The sequence below is a fragment of the Abramis brama genome, assembly GCF_963993115.1.
Source record: "Abramis brama genome assembly, chromosome: 23".
Classification (NCBI taxonomy): Eukaryota; Metazoa; Chordata; class Actinopteri; order Cypriniformes; family Leuciscidae; genus Abramis; species Abramis brama.
The window spans coordinates 16,727,571-16,745,337 of NC_139985.1; the positions used below are offsets into that span (position 1 = coordinate 16,727,571).

A 17,767-nucleotide genomic window follows, 5' to 3' on the forward strand; every position below is an offset into this window, starting at 1 on the left:
TAGTGATTGTTATTGACTTCTGCACAGGCAACCAAACTCTCTTTAGCCGAAATATAATGAACAGTTCAAGGGTTCTGGTAACTTCTGTATATTTGCAAAGGTAAAACAAGTTGACAAGGCAGTTAGAACTGTAATTGATTCAAAATTGTCCTAATAGATGTTCAACTGTGACAGCACATAAATGAGAAAAAAAGGCAACAGTTGTACTCAAAATTGTTCTCTATTCCATATATTATGTTCAGTAAGAGCTGTTTTCTGAGTGAACAACTTAATCTCTATAGCTTATACACACTCTTTTTAATACAATAATCTACCATTCAAAAGTTTGGGGTAAGATTTTCTTTTTAAAGAAATTAATACTTGTATTCAGGAAGGGCACATTAAATTGAGGATTCTTTGATGAATAGAAAATGAATCACAGTTTCCGCAGAAATATTAACCAGCACAACTGTTTTCAGTATTAACAAGAAATGTTATAGGAAATGTTTCTTGAACACCAGAACAGAATGTTTAGAATGATTTCTGAAGGATCATGCGGCACTGAAGACAAGCAGAAAATTCAGCTTTGCCATCACAGGAATAAATTACATTTTAAAATATACTAAAATAGAAAAGTTATTTTAAGTTTTAATAATATTTTGCAATATTACTGTTTTTACTGCATTTTAGATCATATAAATGCAGCTTTTGTGAGCATAAGAGACTTCTTTCAAAACATTACAAAATCTTACCGACCCCAAACTTTTGACTGGTAGTGTATATTACAAAGTAAAATTGTTATTATTGTATTGCTATGATTAAGGATATTTATGTCAGCATCGGAATTTTCTCAGTAATTGTGGTCAGTGCACTATGCACATTCACTGTATAGGGAACAGAATAAGTGAGCAATTTTGGACGCAGCAATTACAACTTCACTGTTGGTTAAACTAATCTCTCCTGCCCATTACTATACAATGGACTGATGAATTACCCTAATTCATGACCTGATGGAACAGTGTGTTCATTAAAACTGTTGCACAGGATAATTGTGTCGTTTGGTAGCAGTGTTTCTGCTCTTGAATGTTGTTGTGACCAGGGAGGCAATGTGCGACCGTCATTGATTCTGACTCATTTCATCATTCGAGCATCCATAATATTTAACACAATTAAAAGTGAGAATAATAATCTGAATATCTGTGCTGCATTTTAAGTAACCACCTACAGAACCACCTCCTCAGTGAATGTGCTGCCATCGGCTGCAGTGAGTTGTTTTTGTCCAATTTAATAGCATCACCAAATTGTGAAATAAAGAACATTCTTCACGTCATTATATATATATATATATATATATATATATATGTATATATATGTATATATATGTATATATATATATATATATATATATATATATATATATATGTATATATATGTATATATATATATATATATATATGTATATATGTATATATATATATATATATATATATATATATATATATATATATATATATATATATATATATATATATATATATACATACACACATACATACACACACACATATACCCAGTGGTGCCCAAGACTATTAGAACGGTAAGACTTTTTAATGTTTCAAAAGAAGTCTCTTCTGCTCACCAAGGCTTCGTTTATTTGATCCAAAATACATCAAAAACAGTAATATTGTGAAATATTTTTACAATTTAAAATATAATAGAAAGATTCTGCTACATAATAAATGTCTATACTGTCACTTTTGATCAATTTAATGCATCCTTGCTGAATAATATTATTTATTTATTTCCAAAAAAATAAAAAATAAAATAAACCTCTTACTGACCCCAAACTTTTGAACGGTAGTGATAATGTTACAAAAGCTTTCTATTTCAGATAAATGCTGTTCTTTTGAACTTTCTATTCATCAAATAATCCTGAAAAAAAATTTCAACATTGATAATAATAATAAATGTTATCATATTAGAATGATTTCTGAAGGATCATGTGACACAGAAGACTGGAGTAATGATGGTGAAAATTCAAAGTAATAAAATGCATATATTCAAATAGAAAACAGTTATTTTAAATTGTAAAAATATTTCACAGTATTACTGTTTTGCTGTATTTTGGATCAAATAAATGCCTTGGTGAGCAGAAGAGACTTCTTTTAAGATTTTTTTCTTTTAAGAGCTACTCTGGTACATCACTCGTCTGGAACGCTCACCGCTTCAAAACCTCCTCTCTTTACCCGTCTCTCTGCTGGTAGAGTTTCAAGTAAACTGTTGTATAAAGATCACGTACAATTATGTTTATGTTCCTGGTGGTTGCTTTCTTATAAAAAAATGCTTGTTGTGTTGGTAAATGATTACTTCAGCAAATTTATTATAAATTAACTGTCATCTGACACTGTAGATGTTAAAATATCATGCAATTTGGTGTCTGCAACATTTATAAGCATCACTAGATAAGTGTCAGTATTTCCAAGGGTGAAATTAATTTACAAACATTTTACAACTTTTTTTTATAAAAACATATTTTTTCACTTTTTTTTTTAAAGCAACTTACAATTAAGGAACATCACAAGTAATTAATACTGTTGTTAGCCAAGGCAGATGCATGAATAATATTGATATATCATATTGTTTGACTAATTGAGCAGAAGTGTTATATTTTTTAAGATAGAATTTTCCCTCATGGAAAATAAAATAGGCTAAACAAAACAAACTTTCACAGAAAGTGAAACCTAAGCTATATCTAGGGGTCAGCATATACTTTAATTTGGGCTGTAAACAAATATCCATAGCCAGTAAGCAACAACCTAGAAACACCATAGCAGCCAATCAAAACAGCTTGCTAAAACGTGCTAAAACACAGAACTCATTAGCAACTGAATACAGCAAAGCCCAATATTTCATTCTAAAATAGTTTTATTTGCATGTTTTCTTCAGCAAATTTCATTTTGTATGTTTATCCTTTATATTATTATTAGTGCAGTCAATCGATTATACACAAAAATGATACTCACATTTTTCTGTAATTAATCGCGATTAATCACACCTAACATTACAGTTTTTTATATATTTTTTATGTTGTAATACTGTCACATTTTAAAATCTAAAATAATGTAGAAACAACATAAAGACAGTATATTTTAAATATTTGTTTAAAAGGTATCTTTTTTTGAAAGAAGGCCAGTATCATAGATTCCAATACTGATGTCTCTATTACATGGATTACCCACCCTCCATTTCAACCACATTACAGTATAACTGAAAGCTATTGATTTTAACATATAATAGGCTTTAAAAAAATATTTTTATATAAATATAAAATATAAAACAACATTTAATTTAATTGAACTTAAAACAATCTTCGCATAAACCTATTGTAATAAATGACACATTTAGCTGTGCCTTTAGTTTATCAGGGTTCAACACTAAGGTTTTTTTTTTTCCAGGTGGGACAGGTCAGATTTTTACCTGTCCTGCTAAAATGTACTAAAAAGTTTTTGTTTTTGTTTTTTTTGACCAATTTTGACTGAACTGTTTACCTTGTAAACAGTGCTTTTAGATTTTCAGGTAGGTCTAACAGGTAGGATATACTGTATACAGAAATTGAATAAAGTTATCAAACACTTCACAGTCTTCACTGCATAAATTATTAATGAAATACAGCGGGGGAAATAAGTATTGAACATGTCATCATTTTTCTCAGTAAATATATTTCCAAAGGTGCTATTGACATGAAATTTTCACCAGATGTTGGTAACAACCCAAGTAAGCCATACATACAAAGAAACAAACAAAAATAAGTTCAGAAGTTATGTGTAATAATGTGAAATGACACAGGGAAAAAGTATTGAACACATGAAGAAAGGGAGGCACAAAAAGACATGGAAAGCCAAGACAACTGCTGAAAACTTACAGTAATTAAAAGCAATCCAGCCCCCTGTCAGTGGAAATTAATAACAGCTGGTTCAGTCCCAAATGATGGCCTACAAAAAGGTCTCATTGCCAAGGTGTCACACAAGACACATCTCACGATGGGTAAAAGCAAAGAGCTGTCTCAAGACCTTCACAACCTAATTGTTGCAAAACATAATGATGGCATTGGTTATAGGCGCCATTCTAAGCTTCTGAATGGTCCAGTGAGCACTTTTGGGGCCATAATACGGAAGTGGAAAGACAATAATTTCACCATAAATTTGCCTTGACCAGTGCTCCTCGCAAGATTTCTGATAGAGGAGTGAAAAGAATAATCAGAAGAGTTGTCCAAGAGCCAAGGATCACTTGTGGAGAGCTTCAAAAAGACCTGCAGATAGCAGGTACTGTTGTCTCAAAGAAAACAGTAAGTAATGCACTCCACCGCCATGGCCTGTATGCACGCTCACCACGCAAGCGGTTTCACTCCTCTGTCAGAAATCTTGCGAGGAGCACTGGTCGAGGCAAATTTATGGTGAAATTATTGTCTTTCCATTTCCGTATTATGGCCCCAAAAGTGCTCACTGGACCATTCAGAAGCTTAGAATGGCGCCTATAACCAATGCCATCATTATGTTTTGCAACAATTAGGTTGCGAAGGTCTTGAGACAGCTCTTTGCTTTTACCCATCATGAGATGTGTCTTGTGTGACACCTTGGCAATGAGACCTTTTTGTAGGCCATCATTTGGGACTGAACCAGCTGTTATTAATTTCCACTGACAGGGGGCTGGATTGCTTTTTAATTACTGTAAGTTTTCAGCAGTTGTCTTGGCTTTCCATGCCTTTTTGTGCCTCCCTTTCTTCATGTGTTCAATACTTTTTCCCTGTGTCATTTCACATTATTACACTCAACTTAATTTCTGAACTTATTTTTGTTTGTTTCTTTGTATGTATGGCTTACTTGGGTTGTTACCAACATCTGGTGAAAATTTCATGTCAATAGCACCTTTGGAAATATATTTACTGAGAAAAATGATGACGTGTTCAATACTTATTTCCCCCGCTGTATAGATTAATCCTTATTAAAGATACAAACGTTATTCAGTCAAGAGCAGTGAGGGATTTTCTCTTTGTCTTTTGTTCTTTGATTAACATTAATCACAGACAGCATAAGTTTATTAGGCTGCTGTCACTTTAAGAGCTGACGAACATGACCCGGATCTGACACTTATGGCGCTTTTCCACTACACAGTACCAGCTCGCCTCGGCTCGGCTCGGCTCGACTCGACTCGGCTCTGTTTGGTTTTCCACTGTGTAAAAGTTGTACCTGTACCTGCTTCCAGGTACTTTTTTTCGTACCACCTCCGGCGAGGTTCTAAGCGGGCTGAGGCGATACTAAAATGTGACGTGAAAACACGGCAGACTGCTGATTGGTCAGAGAGAATCGTCACTATTCACTGCGTCATCATTGCACGCGCCAGACGGAGTATCCTGAATAAAAAACAGCAAAAACAAAAACAAAAACATCCAAAAACAGCATACACTCGATTTCCTCCATTGTCCTGTGTGTGTGTCTCGCACGTCTCGCGTAAAAGATTAAGTCACTGCAGTTTCCTGCGGCGTCGCTATGACGACCAGGTACTATTGTGGAGGTACTATCTGCAATGGAAAACGGAGCGAAAAGCGACCCGAGCCGAGCTGAGTCGAGGCGAGGCGAGTCGAGTTGAGCTGGTACTGGTAATGGAAAAGCGCCAATACTATTTTCTCACAACTCTTTGATTTAATTGAACACTTTTTAACTCATTTAAGACAGTGCTTACGAGGATACTTGACAAAAAGGCAATTTGGGCATAATTTTGTGTGTTTTTGTGCATTAGAAGTGAACGAGAACTAAATTAAGCGCTGCAGTGTTGTCTGAAGCGATATTCTGCGCATTTCGGGTTAGTTGACAGAGCCGATTCATAGACGCGTGCCAGTAAAGATTTGAGTTCTTTTTAGCGTCTTATCGCGATTGAACGGTTTAATAGCACTTGAATGAATGATAGCGTGATCATATACTGTAGTGCGGTAAAAAAAACAAAAAAACATGCAGCGTTAAATACTTTTAACGCATTAAACTGGAAACATTTATTGCATGCGCTAATGCATTAATTTTAACAGCACTAATTATTATTGTAACAATTATTTTTGTATTACTTTGCACTGCAGTTAACCATTACTAAACTGAATTCTTAATACATGTAATGCATCTTGCTGTCACTTTTTGGGGCAGATGACTGCATATCACTCTTTGATAGGAGATATTTATGCTGATGTAAACAGAAGATGCTTTGGAGGTGATATCCAGCACATGAACAGCCAGCCACTATTTCGTGTACATTTTCATAACAAGTAGAGCTGGAGTCTTTCCTCACAAAGGCTCCTTGTAATACAGCACATCTCTGTGAGGCGAAGCATGAAGGTTGCATTCTGAGCAATGCAAATGTCACAGGGAAACCGGGGACGTCGAGCTTGAAAACGTCCTCAAAAGAGTGTGTGTTCTGCCAACCCAAATGTGACAGCATAAAAAGAGCAAGGTTTACTAACTAGGGTGATGAACCCCCTGTTGAGCCCCTTCCTTCCTTAAGCAGGCCCTGCGCCGTCTACGGCAGGAGCTGATGATAAAAACATTCATGTTCCCGTTTCATTTATTTCATTTTTAACCTACTGTTTTGAGAATGAATGATTTGAATGAGGAAAGCATTACACCCATCATACTCCAAATGGGAAAGATTAATTTGGAAAACAGCCAGCGAAGCTAGTATATAGTAACACGGAGCTGAACTCTACAGTTGTTATGACGGTGCGCATTACCCACAACACCACATGGGAAGCTTCTGAGAACGTCTTGAGTTGAGGATGGGATATTTGTATGCTAACAGATTGGAATGGAAATATTTAGCCTCATTACAAGGTTGGTAAGACTCAAGCAAACCAAGAGGAGCGCCAAGATACAAGAGTGCGCTTGAAAATATTTAGTCATGCATTATTCATTATTGTGATTCCTCTCCTGCCTCTAAGCTCATTTCCAGAATACCGGCCATAGGCACGAGACACAGCAGAATGATTTTTCACACTTGAGTTGCAACAGTATTGCCAAAGACCGTTCACATGAGAAGGGTTTCTCCCTAAGGGTAAGGTTGTGTCTTTTAGTTGGTTGCATTATTTAAAGAAATAGTTCAACTCAAAATTAAAATTCTGCCATTATTTACTCATCCTCATGTTGTTTAGACCCTACATGCTGGATTTTGGATGTTTTCCTGAGGGGTTGGGAACGAAATACAAACGTATACATTATTAAATCATTACGCAGCTTGTTGAACAATAGTTTATATTAACCAGGGGCTGTCATGCTCAAGCATATGTCCTTTTTGGCAGAATAAATATTCAAACAAATAAAAAATTAACGAATAAAAAAATATTATTGTGTCTCAGAAAAAATAAGCATTTAGATTTCAAATCAGAAAATCAGTCACCTTATTAGGTATTGCATTGACATTTTCAGGACAATTAAGGTTTTTTTTTTAATTTAAAGGAAATCAACATGATATTTAATTTAAGTCCCCCTGTAGTCAATAATTTTATCCCTAAAAAAAAAATCACCAAAATTACATTAACAGTTTTTTTCCTGTGAAAAAATGTATTCATGCCTTAAAATAGCTTGAATGTAACTCTAGGGGCTTTCGCACCAGAGGAACCTTTTCATAGTTCCTAGAACTATTGGCTAAAGTACCCGGATTTTGGGGCGTTCGCACCGCAGGAACTAGGAACGATTTTGGTTCTAGGAACTCGTTTTGGAGAAACTAATTTAGCTCCTACTTCAGAGTAGGGTCTAAACCAGCACAATAGGAACTACCAGTGATGTTAATATATGCTGATTGGCCGAACGCACGCGAAACACCAGCACCCGCCATTTTTAAAAAGGCTGTGTAAACACACAGATTACAGATAACCTCACAAACTAACTCTACGAACATGAAAAACAGCCGCCGTTCCCGCAGCGGTAAAATTGGGGGGGGGGTGTATTTGCTGCCTTTTACCGCTAAGAGGCGCTACAATCACAGACTTTGTGTCAGTTTATTCTCTCTATTGTGTAATCTGACGCGGCTCATTGAGAACTGGCCAGCAGATACATTCAAGTGAAACATTGCAGTTAAACAAATTCATAATCCCAATACTGAAATTACAGTACAAATTTAGAACTGAAACAAATGTAGGCTTCTATTATTGCATCACATTTAAGCAAAGTAGGCTAAACGTTAACATTGCGTGCCCAGTTTTCTATAGCTAGAAAGGCAATGAATATAAAGGTTATGTGTCTTATACTTTGTGTTATTTTAATTTGTTAATAGGCCTAGATTTATGAACTGAAACATAACAGTGAAATAAATTAAACTAAATGATCGTAAAATTAAAACATTGTCAGGACTTGCTACAGGTAACTGATGTTAGTCGGCAGCATTTGTGTTTTAGGATTAATTAAGAATTAATGGGCTTACAGTAGGTTACTATTAGCATAATTTTCTTTAATAAATAATGAAAACATTTCAACAAACATTGCAATAGAAAAATGTCACATCAATGAGGCTTTGTGTAAGCATAAGAGGTTAAGCTTATGCTCATGAGACAGTGTTCGTCTGCAGACGATAGATGTGTGGTCAACGCTTCAACATGAGCTTAGTCTTAGTTCGAATCTCAGCTCTACTATCTTCTAGGGCTGGGTATTGACACAAATTTCACAATTCGATTCGATTTCGATTCACAAGCTTGCAATTCGATTCGATTTCGATTACGATTCGATTCGATTCAATATCGATTATTTTGGATATCAGGTACAATACATGGCAAATTTTCTCAAGGAAAACATATCTCTTAACTATTATTGTAAACTACGGGAGTCAGTTGTAGCCTATAGGCTTCATTAGCCTATATAATATTGAAGGTAAAAATTAACTGATTTGTATACAAACACTTAAAATACACTTTTATTTATTTTTATAATAATAAAGTTATATGGAATTATATACAAATTTAAATGGTGGCTGTCATAAAAAACTTTACAGATTTATTCAAACATGCATTAAATATTGAAGAACATTAAAAATTATAATGAATATGCATATATTTAACAAAATGCTCCTCTCTAGAGTTAATTTTTCTAGCTGACTAACGAGTTTATGGTCACTGGATATGTTTTTTCTGAGGTAGGCTAAATGACGTTACATGACATTGTTTACTAACGTCTTTCCACGGTTGAAACACTGATTGAGCGATTCCATGTGACGTTATACGGACTTCGATAAGTTGTACTCTATCTTTTAACACACTTTCAGATGCTCATTCATGTTTATTTTGCACTGTAACTGGTGTTATTAAGGCGGAAGAGAAGGTCATGTGCACTCCGCGCTGCTGCTTCTCTAGAGCTGAGCCAGAGCGATCTCACACCTCAGCGCCAAAACGGTAATTATGTTTTTGAATTTCGTAAGAAAATGGACATAGTTTGAAATCTGATACTTTGTTTCATATCAATAATAACAAAGCACAAAGATTATTGCGATTTATTGGATGGGATGCGCGCAACAATATTCCATTCATTTATCAACTGAAAACAGGATGACTAATCGATTCTTGGGATTTAAGAATCGATATTGTTTCGTAAAAATGTGAATCGATTAAAATCGAGAAATCGATATTTTTTACCCAGCCCTACTATCTTCATATTTTTGTTTCTAGTTTAATATGCTATTTGTCAAAAATAAAACTTCTGAAATGTTCATTTGTTGATTAGAAACACTTTTCAGGGCTTTTTTATTCATTTTCTGTCATTTTTATTAATAGATGATAACACTGTAGCCTACATGCTGTTAACCGATGCTGGCCGACAGCGTTTATGTTTTACCGTTCTTGATGCTTAAATTGGTAACAGATTATTAAAGTCAAGTCGTTTTGTTTAATTAATAATGGCACATTACAACATAAATTTGCTACATTCCAGTTGAGCCTCTGTTGCGCTGTACAGACGACAAAACCCGAAGGTGCTGTTGAAGGCAGATTTATCAGCCGATCGCACCAGAAAATCACAATGGCCTGAATATGATGAAGCTCATCTGTAATCTGCTAAATTGTTGTTTTGTGAATCATTCACGAAATTGAGACGATTGACAGTGATACCCGGCCATAGCAATTAAAGAAAATTTTCAAAACAGATCCATACATTGAACAAATCAGAAAAAAATACAAAAAATAACAGACTAACTAAATAGTATTGTACTTTCAATATAAAAACCAATGAAAATGTAAAAGAACACTAAAATTAATTCAGTTTAAAACCCCATCGCACATTTCAAGGTTTAAATAAAGAGTCGGGACAGTTTATTTATTTAAAACAAGTCGAGTTTAGCGTCTCCCTTTGCGATGCAAAATGAGAAATACAGAATCTTATTCTTGCGTCATTTTAAATTTGTACTGACAAAGAAATTGCAGCGTTTCTGTGTACAATTAAAACAGTACAAAATTAAAATAGTAGCCTAGAAAGCAACATAAATTAAGATTTGGCGTTTTTCTTTGCCTCTCTTTTGTCTGCGCCGGGTCTCTATTTGAAATGAAATGTTTCAGGGTAGAAACACATCAAATAGCTGATAACACTGTATATTTCACTGTATAGTGTCATCCACACCAATTACAAAAAAAACTGTAACAAATTATTTAGCCTTTGTTACTTCAAAGAAAAATAATGCCTTTTTGAATTCACCTTAGAATAAAACAATAATTAATTAATTTGTTACATTTATATAGCGCTTTTCTAGGTACTCAAAGCGCTTTACATGGAAGGGGGAATCTCCTCAACCACCACCACCAATGTGCAGCATCCACCTGGAAAACAAGGTGGAAAGTGGAAAACAAGGTTGATTGTGAATTAAAGAGCTCTGTATCTGCTGATCACTCGCATTTGTTTAGGTGGCATGAGCGCGTTTTGCATACACATTGCTCAAACATCCTAAAACTCTACAAAACCAGTTGAAACAACTGGATTGAACACTTCAGTTGATTTTTTTTTTAATGAAAAACCTTTAAATACATTAGCTACAATATTTATAATTGAATTAAGATAGGGCTTATTTGGACACATTGAGGGATTTATCCAGAAAGGAATTTTGTCTTTGCCTGTTCTGTATCATTAGGCTGGCTATCCAACACTCTCCATATGAAAGACGGGACATTAACACCTATAGGCTATTGTCCTGCACCCCCACGATAAAGCCACTGAACTGCCCCTCTAAACCCCCCACAGGCGCTGAGAGGAGCGTCGCAATTCACACTTAGACATTAGCATTATTAAAGGAGCCGTATGTAAGATTGTGGCCAAAACTGGTACTGCAATCACTTTCAAATTACTGTAGAGCGGTGTATCCCCTCCCCCTCCCCCTAACTCGAGGTTGCCAGATAGGCTGCAGGATCCAGCAGGAACGTAGGCTGCTACAAGGAGCTTTCAACTAGAGCAGAGCTGGCAACCCAGATGCCGAAACACTACTGACTTCGTGATTGGTAGATAGGTGGAGGGTGGCGCTTCAGGCCAAAACACAAGATGACAACATCAACATCAGTTGAGGGCTGCAACTTCACTTTTTAAATGACAATATCCTGGCCGGACTACTGTTGTCAGTGATATAAGTATTTGAAATGAACATGATTTCTTAATGTCTAGTGACATATCAGGGCCATTTTATGATTAATTGAAATACATTTCTTACATACAGCTCCTTTAAAGTGTTGATAATGAAGGAATTAAATTATTTAGACTAACCTACATGTAGTAGGGTAATATTTTTGTCATAAAAAAGTTTATTAAAGGTAGTGTAGGCAGGATTGTTATAAAAAACTTTTTACCAAATTTGTTTAAACTTTTTATATATATCAATGCATAATTAAAATGTAAGTACTCTTGATAAAAAGAGTATAAAAATCGAGTGACTCTAGACCGTTTAATCTGTATTAAACACAGCTCATTATTTCCATTCGGGACGAAACAAAGGATTGGCTTAGGCGACTGTCACTCTCTCGCAACCATGGCAACCACCCTTTTGCCACCCAGGACCTGCCCACTTGCGCGTACCCGTTTGATTTGAGGAATTCAAGAGGCACGGAACCTAGGAATAGCAAAACAATGGCAGAGAAAGAGCAATCAAAACTCACATTACCGGCATATGCAGTTAGCGAAGGCATACCAGGCAAAAAAAGGATAACATAAGGATAACTTTATCCTCTGCTTCGCCCTCGACCCCAGACCTGTCCTCGAGCTGACGATGCGGTACTTGTCTCTGGAGTGTAGTCCTCATCAGAGTCAACAATGCTTTCATCATGGAAACTCTTACATGCAGAACACCATATATGTTATGAATCTTACATGAAATTCATCTTCATAACAGTGTAAATGATGGTAATGGAAAAACGTGTATCATGCAACCTGTTTTTAGCTTTGCCTTATAGATAACTAGCTCGTTAGCGAATCAAAAAATATATATTTTAAACTTTACCAATATCAATATGCTAGCTTGATAGTGAGTACTAAAATACATCTTATTTGTTTATCTTCATAATGATAAAGTTAGATTTTTTTTATTACATGTGATTCTGACATGATGTCACTACATGCACTGCGCTCCTTCCTCTCCGCTCGTCTCAGGTAAATAATGCGTCTTCAGCTCAGCGGTCGGCGTCGCGCGTTCATGTGTTTTGGGGGCGTGGCTTTGGAAGGAGCCCAAAAGGGAGGGGGTGGAGTGAATGGAAATAATAAGCTGTCTTTAAAACAGTCGTGAGAGGTCTACAGACACTCGATTTTTATACTTTCTTTTTCAGAGTACTTACATTTTAATTATGTTTTGATATATAAATAAAGTTTAAACAAATTTGGAAAAGAAGTTTTTTATTAAAATCCTACCTACAATACCTTTAACTAAATATTTCATTATTTCAATAGGCTAACTGAAGAATTAAAACACTACTTCGGTTAAGGCCAGCTTTTTCCAAGCAAAACGAAAAACTTCAAACTCATGTTCAATTGTTGTCATGAAAAAAAAAAAAAAATTCAACTCAATATTAAATTCCACATGGATCTTTCAACACGATCTCATGAAAGTGCAAATCTATACCACAAATTTTATTTCTCGTGCAATTTATACGGCAAAAATTTTTTTTTGCGTGCATGCTACGCATTGTAAACCCCTTTTTACCCCACGCCATAAAGTGCGTATTACATGCACGCAAAAAATCATTTTTGGCGTATAAATGGCACGAGAAAGTAAATTTGTGGTATAGATATGCACTTCTATGAGGTCGGCCTGGATCTTTGGATCCTTAAAACCAGGGTGCGATTTGTGAATTAAGCAGCTAATAATGTGTTGCTAATATTACACAAACTATGTTCCCGTTAACCATCTCGGAGTCAGACAGCTGCGTTTTAAAATCAGCATCCTTAAAAACGCTTTGAACAACTTAGAACGTCAGTGGAGAAAGGCATATAACATCGTAATATACATCATATACATTATTCCCCTGCTGTATAGTTAAATGTACATAATTTTACTCCCCTGCTTTGCAGCAGTTAATAATATGCTAAAGCCCGCTTACACGTCGACGTGATTGGTTACAAGGTATATTGTGACTACAGAAGAAACACCGGTGATTTCAAACCACGTTTTTTATACTGTCTTTTTTTCACCGCAGTTTTCAAGAGAAAGTACTCAGCAATGGTGTTGACTTATGAATTTGCTCATGGTTTGTCTTAAAGCATATTAAAAACACCACATAGACATTGAGTTTTAGTATCCCTTTAAATGCAAATGAGCTGCTGCTCCTGCACAGAGGGCGGAGCCTCACGAGCTTGCGCTCAATGTCAGGACAATCTCATCTCATGGAATATCAAAACAGAAACTCTCAGTAGCGGTGTTCATTTCGACCCAGAGTCGGACAATAATGCCCACAGAATCAGAGAATATATGCTGTATAGAAATAGAACAGGTATAGTCTAGTTTAATTACGGTTATAACTACTAATCCACTATTAGTACAAACCTGTTGTAGCGGACTGCATCCGAATGATGGCTTTAATGAGTTTAATGAAGTTTATTGTACATCACACAAAAGATGAAGCGTCAGTTTTACTCCAGAAAATCACTGTAAGAGCTGAATAAACACAGTATAAGAAGTGCGCATTAAAGTCTTATCCATAAACTCTCTCTCTCTCTCACTCTCCCGAAGTACACAAAACACTCGTTACAACTAACAGTACACAAATATATACACACATTTTCAGTCGGTGCTTAATAAACTGATAAACATGATCAGTAACGTTAGGCCTATCTCATTCTTACATCCAACAACAAAACACCTAAATCACTTTAGAAGACATTCTTGTCTTTGATAATTCTTGTTATTTGATAATATCACAAACCAAAGACATTCCTGCATCCTAACAGTACACTTTTTAACAGTAGACATTTATTTATGCAAATTGCAGTACTTTTGGGGGGTGGGGCTCACATTTCACGTGAGCTGAACATTTATTGACAGGTTTTATGAGATTCATTCGAATAATAACAGAATTGTAATATTTAGGTGAATTTAGGTGATATAATATAAAACTGGGGTGGGTTTGTTTTTATGCTTCGCATGATCTACATATAGATGTTCAGCATCTAAATGCCATCTAAATGCTACTCTCTGGTAAAGTGAAGAGAGAGAGTTCAAAAGAAACACAGCTTCAACAAATCAAGAGGTCAACAGGAGACGTCAGTAATGATCTGTGATTCAGACATGAACCCATCACATACGCATTTGATTATAGCATCTCAAGCCATGCAGTAGCCTCTCTTACAGTACTTGCAAAACACTTGAACTTTGAAAGTCAAAAAGCACTCTACAGCACATGATATCAGAAAGCCCCTACACTCAATGGCTTAAACACAGGAGAAGCATCTTAATATTTACTTATTCTTGGCCTGTCATGTATGCAAAGCACTACAGACATTTCAATCCATTTCTCTCTCACCGGATTACAAGGTCAGTAAATCTGGATTCGAGATTCTGAAAAGAACATGATTTAATTTACCTTGGTTAGTGGTATCGTCGCAATCTCCCCAGCCTTTCCTGACCTGCAAAGAAAAAGAGGCATAAAAAGAATGAAATGATCTGATAAGATATGACCGGTAACACTATTATAAGTGTGGTGTAAGCGTAGTAATGTGTATTACTATCAAATGAGCGCTACTTTGACTACAACACTAAAATTCAGTTCTTTTATCACTCCAGTCACACTGAAGAACATTCAGTTAAGCGGTCAAAAGCCTAAAGGCAAAAAGGCCAAAAGGTTGCTACATGTGGAGCATGGAGTGAATCCGTTACAAGCCTCCGTTAAAAACTTTTCTAGGTTTGGTCCACAGGGTAAAATATACCTCCGATCTTTCAAACAGTCACCCCTCTGGGAATGTGTGGACTGATTCTCCATTCCATTTTCATTCACTGTTGTGTCTTATAAAGTCCTTGCTTTTGGCTCAGTCCCTGTGTCTTTGAAATTCAAATCATTTTTTGTCTTTTTTCTTGGTGGCTTTGTAACTAGAGGGCTGTATTTCAGAGGTATTAATCTGCTATTGGAAAGAGGAAGCCTGCAGTAACACGATGTCTGGCCAGTTTCAAATCATCAGGGAGGTTACGTCTAAAAAAACAAAAAACTGTAGAGATTTGACCACATACATGGTAAAAATGGCAGAACTACCCTTAAATACATTGTTTTGTTCCTCGTTGGCCAGAAAATCGTTTGGCAAGTGCTTTGCTTCAGGCCAGAAATGAGGGACAGCACTGACTTAATGCTTTCACGTTTCAACTTCAACCAAAGGGTAGATGCATGTCAAATAATACAATGGAAACTCGCTGCTCTATCCTTCCGTACGGCACACCTAAGGAAGTCTGTAATAAAAACTGTTACAATTTTTAATTATATATTAACACTTGAAACCTTTATAACCTGCCAGCATTAAAAAAGAAAAATGCCACTGACTAGCAATAACACTAGATTGTGCTGAAAATTTTAACATGATTAAACATGAAAATAATAATAATATTATTCCATTACTAAATGTTTATTAAGAAAATTAGAAAAAAAAAAAAAACTAGAAAAATTGTTTGGAAAAAATAAAACTAACAAATTGAAATGGTTTAAAAGACAAATAATAAATAATAAAAATGTCTCTTTCTAATATGATCTCCTGAGCATTCGTATGCATTTTTACATAAAGTGTGGTTCTACCACACACACGTTTATTTAGATTTCAGTAGACAATGCAACGTACTATACTGACAGCACTACAACGTGAATTTACATATGAAAAACTTGACAGACGTACAAAGCATGTGATTGACAATAGAACCATAAAATACACGAAAAATGCAAAAGTATTTACAAATTTACAAAAGTAATACGTTTTATTTGTGTGCTGTAATCCAAATATTTAGAATCCATATGTGAGGAACAACCCAAATTTAAGCGATCTTCATCTCCATTCTTAGCAGAAACTGTGAAACGTTAATTTCCCGTACTTGTTATAATTGACAAAAATGCTGCCTCAACAAGCTTTACGACACGTTTTCCGGCAGTGGTATCAAACGTTCAATGGCTCTCGCCTGCTTTATCACCGATTGTGACATGCTGTGTTTCAGTTGATGTGCATTTGAATGAGAAATGCGCACCTTCACGGAGTGGATAGGGATAACATTTTCAGAGATTAATAACTTCAATTCTGCTGTGTACCTCATACAAAACTATTATTTGCCACCAGAGAGGACTACGACCGCAACACATCGTCATCTGAACTATTTTTGGTAATGCTTTTGACATTTTCGCAATAAATAAATTATTGTGATTACACTTGTGTCGCCTCTGGCTAGCTTAGTTGGGGACACTTAATATTCAACAATATTATTGATCTGACTGTACTGACACTGCTGTATGAGAGCTGAACGATGACATAATGTTTTGATGATGCAGAACTGCTTTATAGATTTAATGAACTAATTCAGTAATTGATGATCTTTACAACAGAGCTGAATCAACACTGAACTGACTTCAGCTGAACAATAGCCGAAATGCATCATTTTCCTGTTATGGCTGTAAAGCTGTTTTGAAACAATCTGTATTGTATAAAGCGCTATATAAATAAATGTGACTTGCCTTATGTCTTTCTTTATAACTGTACATCTTTTTAAGAAATGGTTATGGGTAGGTTTAGAGGTAGAAGTGGGATTAGCAACTGGAAATATCTTTTTAATGCTATAAATTGAAATTTTCGTACACAATTTCGCCCATTACATTTATATATTATTTTTTATATTCTCTATAAAATAGCTTTGTTTGAGTTTGGGGGTAGGGTTAAGGGATGTAAAATGTATGTATAAAATGGTAAAAGGGCAATTTTACAAATATCGTAAATATTTTAAGTTTTCTTTAGCTGTAAATATGCAATAATGTTTACATTTAAATGTTGTCAATACGTCCATCCAGTACATTACAAACCATTTTGTTTCATCAAAATACAAAGCTAATTTTGAATAGGAAAATTATAGGTAGTGCTAATCCAGCTAAACCTTGAAAAGGAGTATTTTATTAATACCCTTTTAATCACCCAATAAATCCTTAAGTTCTTTGACTACATAAACTGGCACACATGTATATAACAACCAAGGTAAGGACAGCAGATCAATACGAGCAATGGAATTATCAAATTCAGTCCAAAAATAATAAATAATTATAGAAAATACCTCTGCTCGGGTTGTAAAAAAG

At 35.3% G+C, this 17,767-nt stretch overlaps 1 protein-coding gene across 5 annotated transcripts in view; it reads right to left on the reverse strand.

The window, feature by feature from the left end:
- The window catches only part of LOC311074191 (uncharacterized protein), a 155,230-nt gene that overhangs the window by 42,657 nt on the left and 94,806 nt on the right, over positions 1 to 17,767 (reverse strand). For all 5 annotated transcript variants that reach the window (XM_084100593.1, XM_084100592.1, XM_084100594.1 and 2 more), the window contains one exon: positions 15,044 to 15,086. In XM_084100593.1, the coding sequence (XP_083956719.1) occupies positions 15,044 to 15,086 (43 nt within the window). The remainder of the gene's footprint in view (positions 1 to 15,043; positions 15,087 to 17,767) is intronic.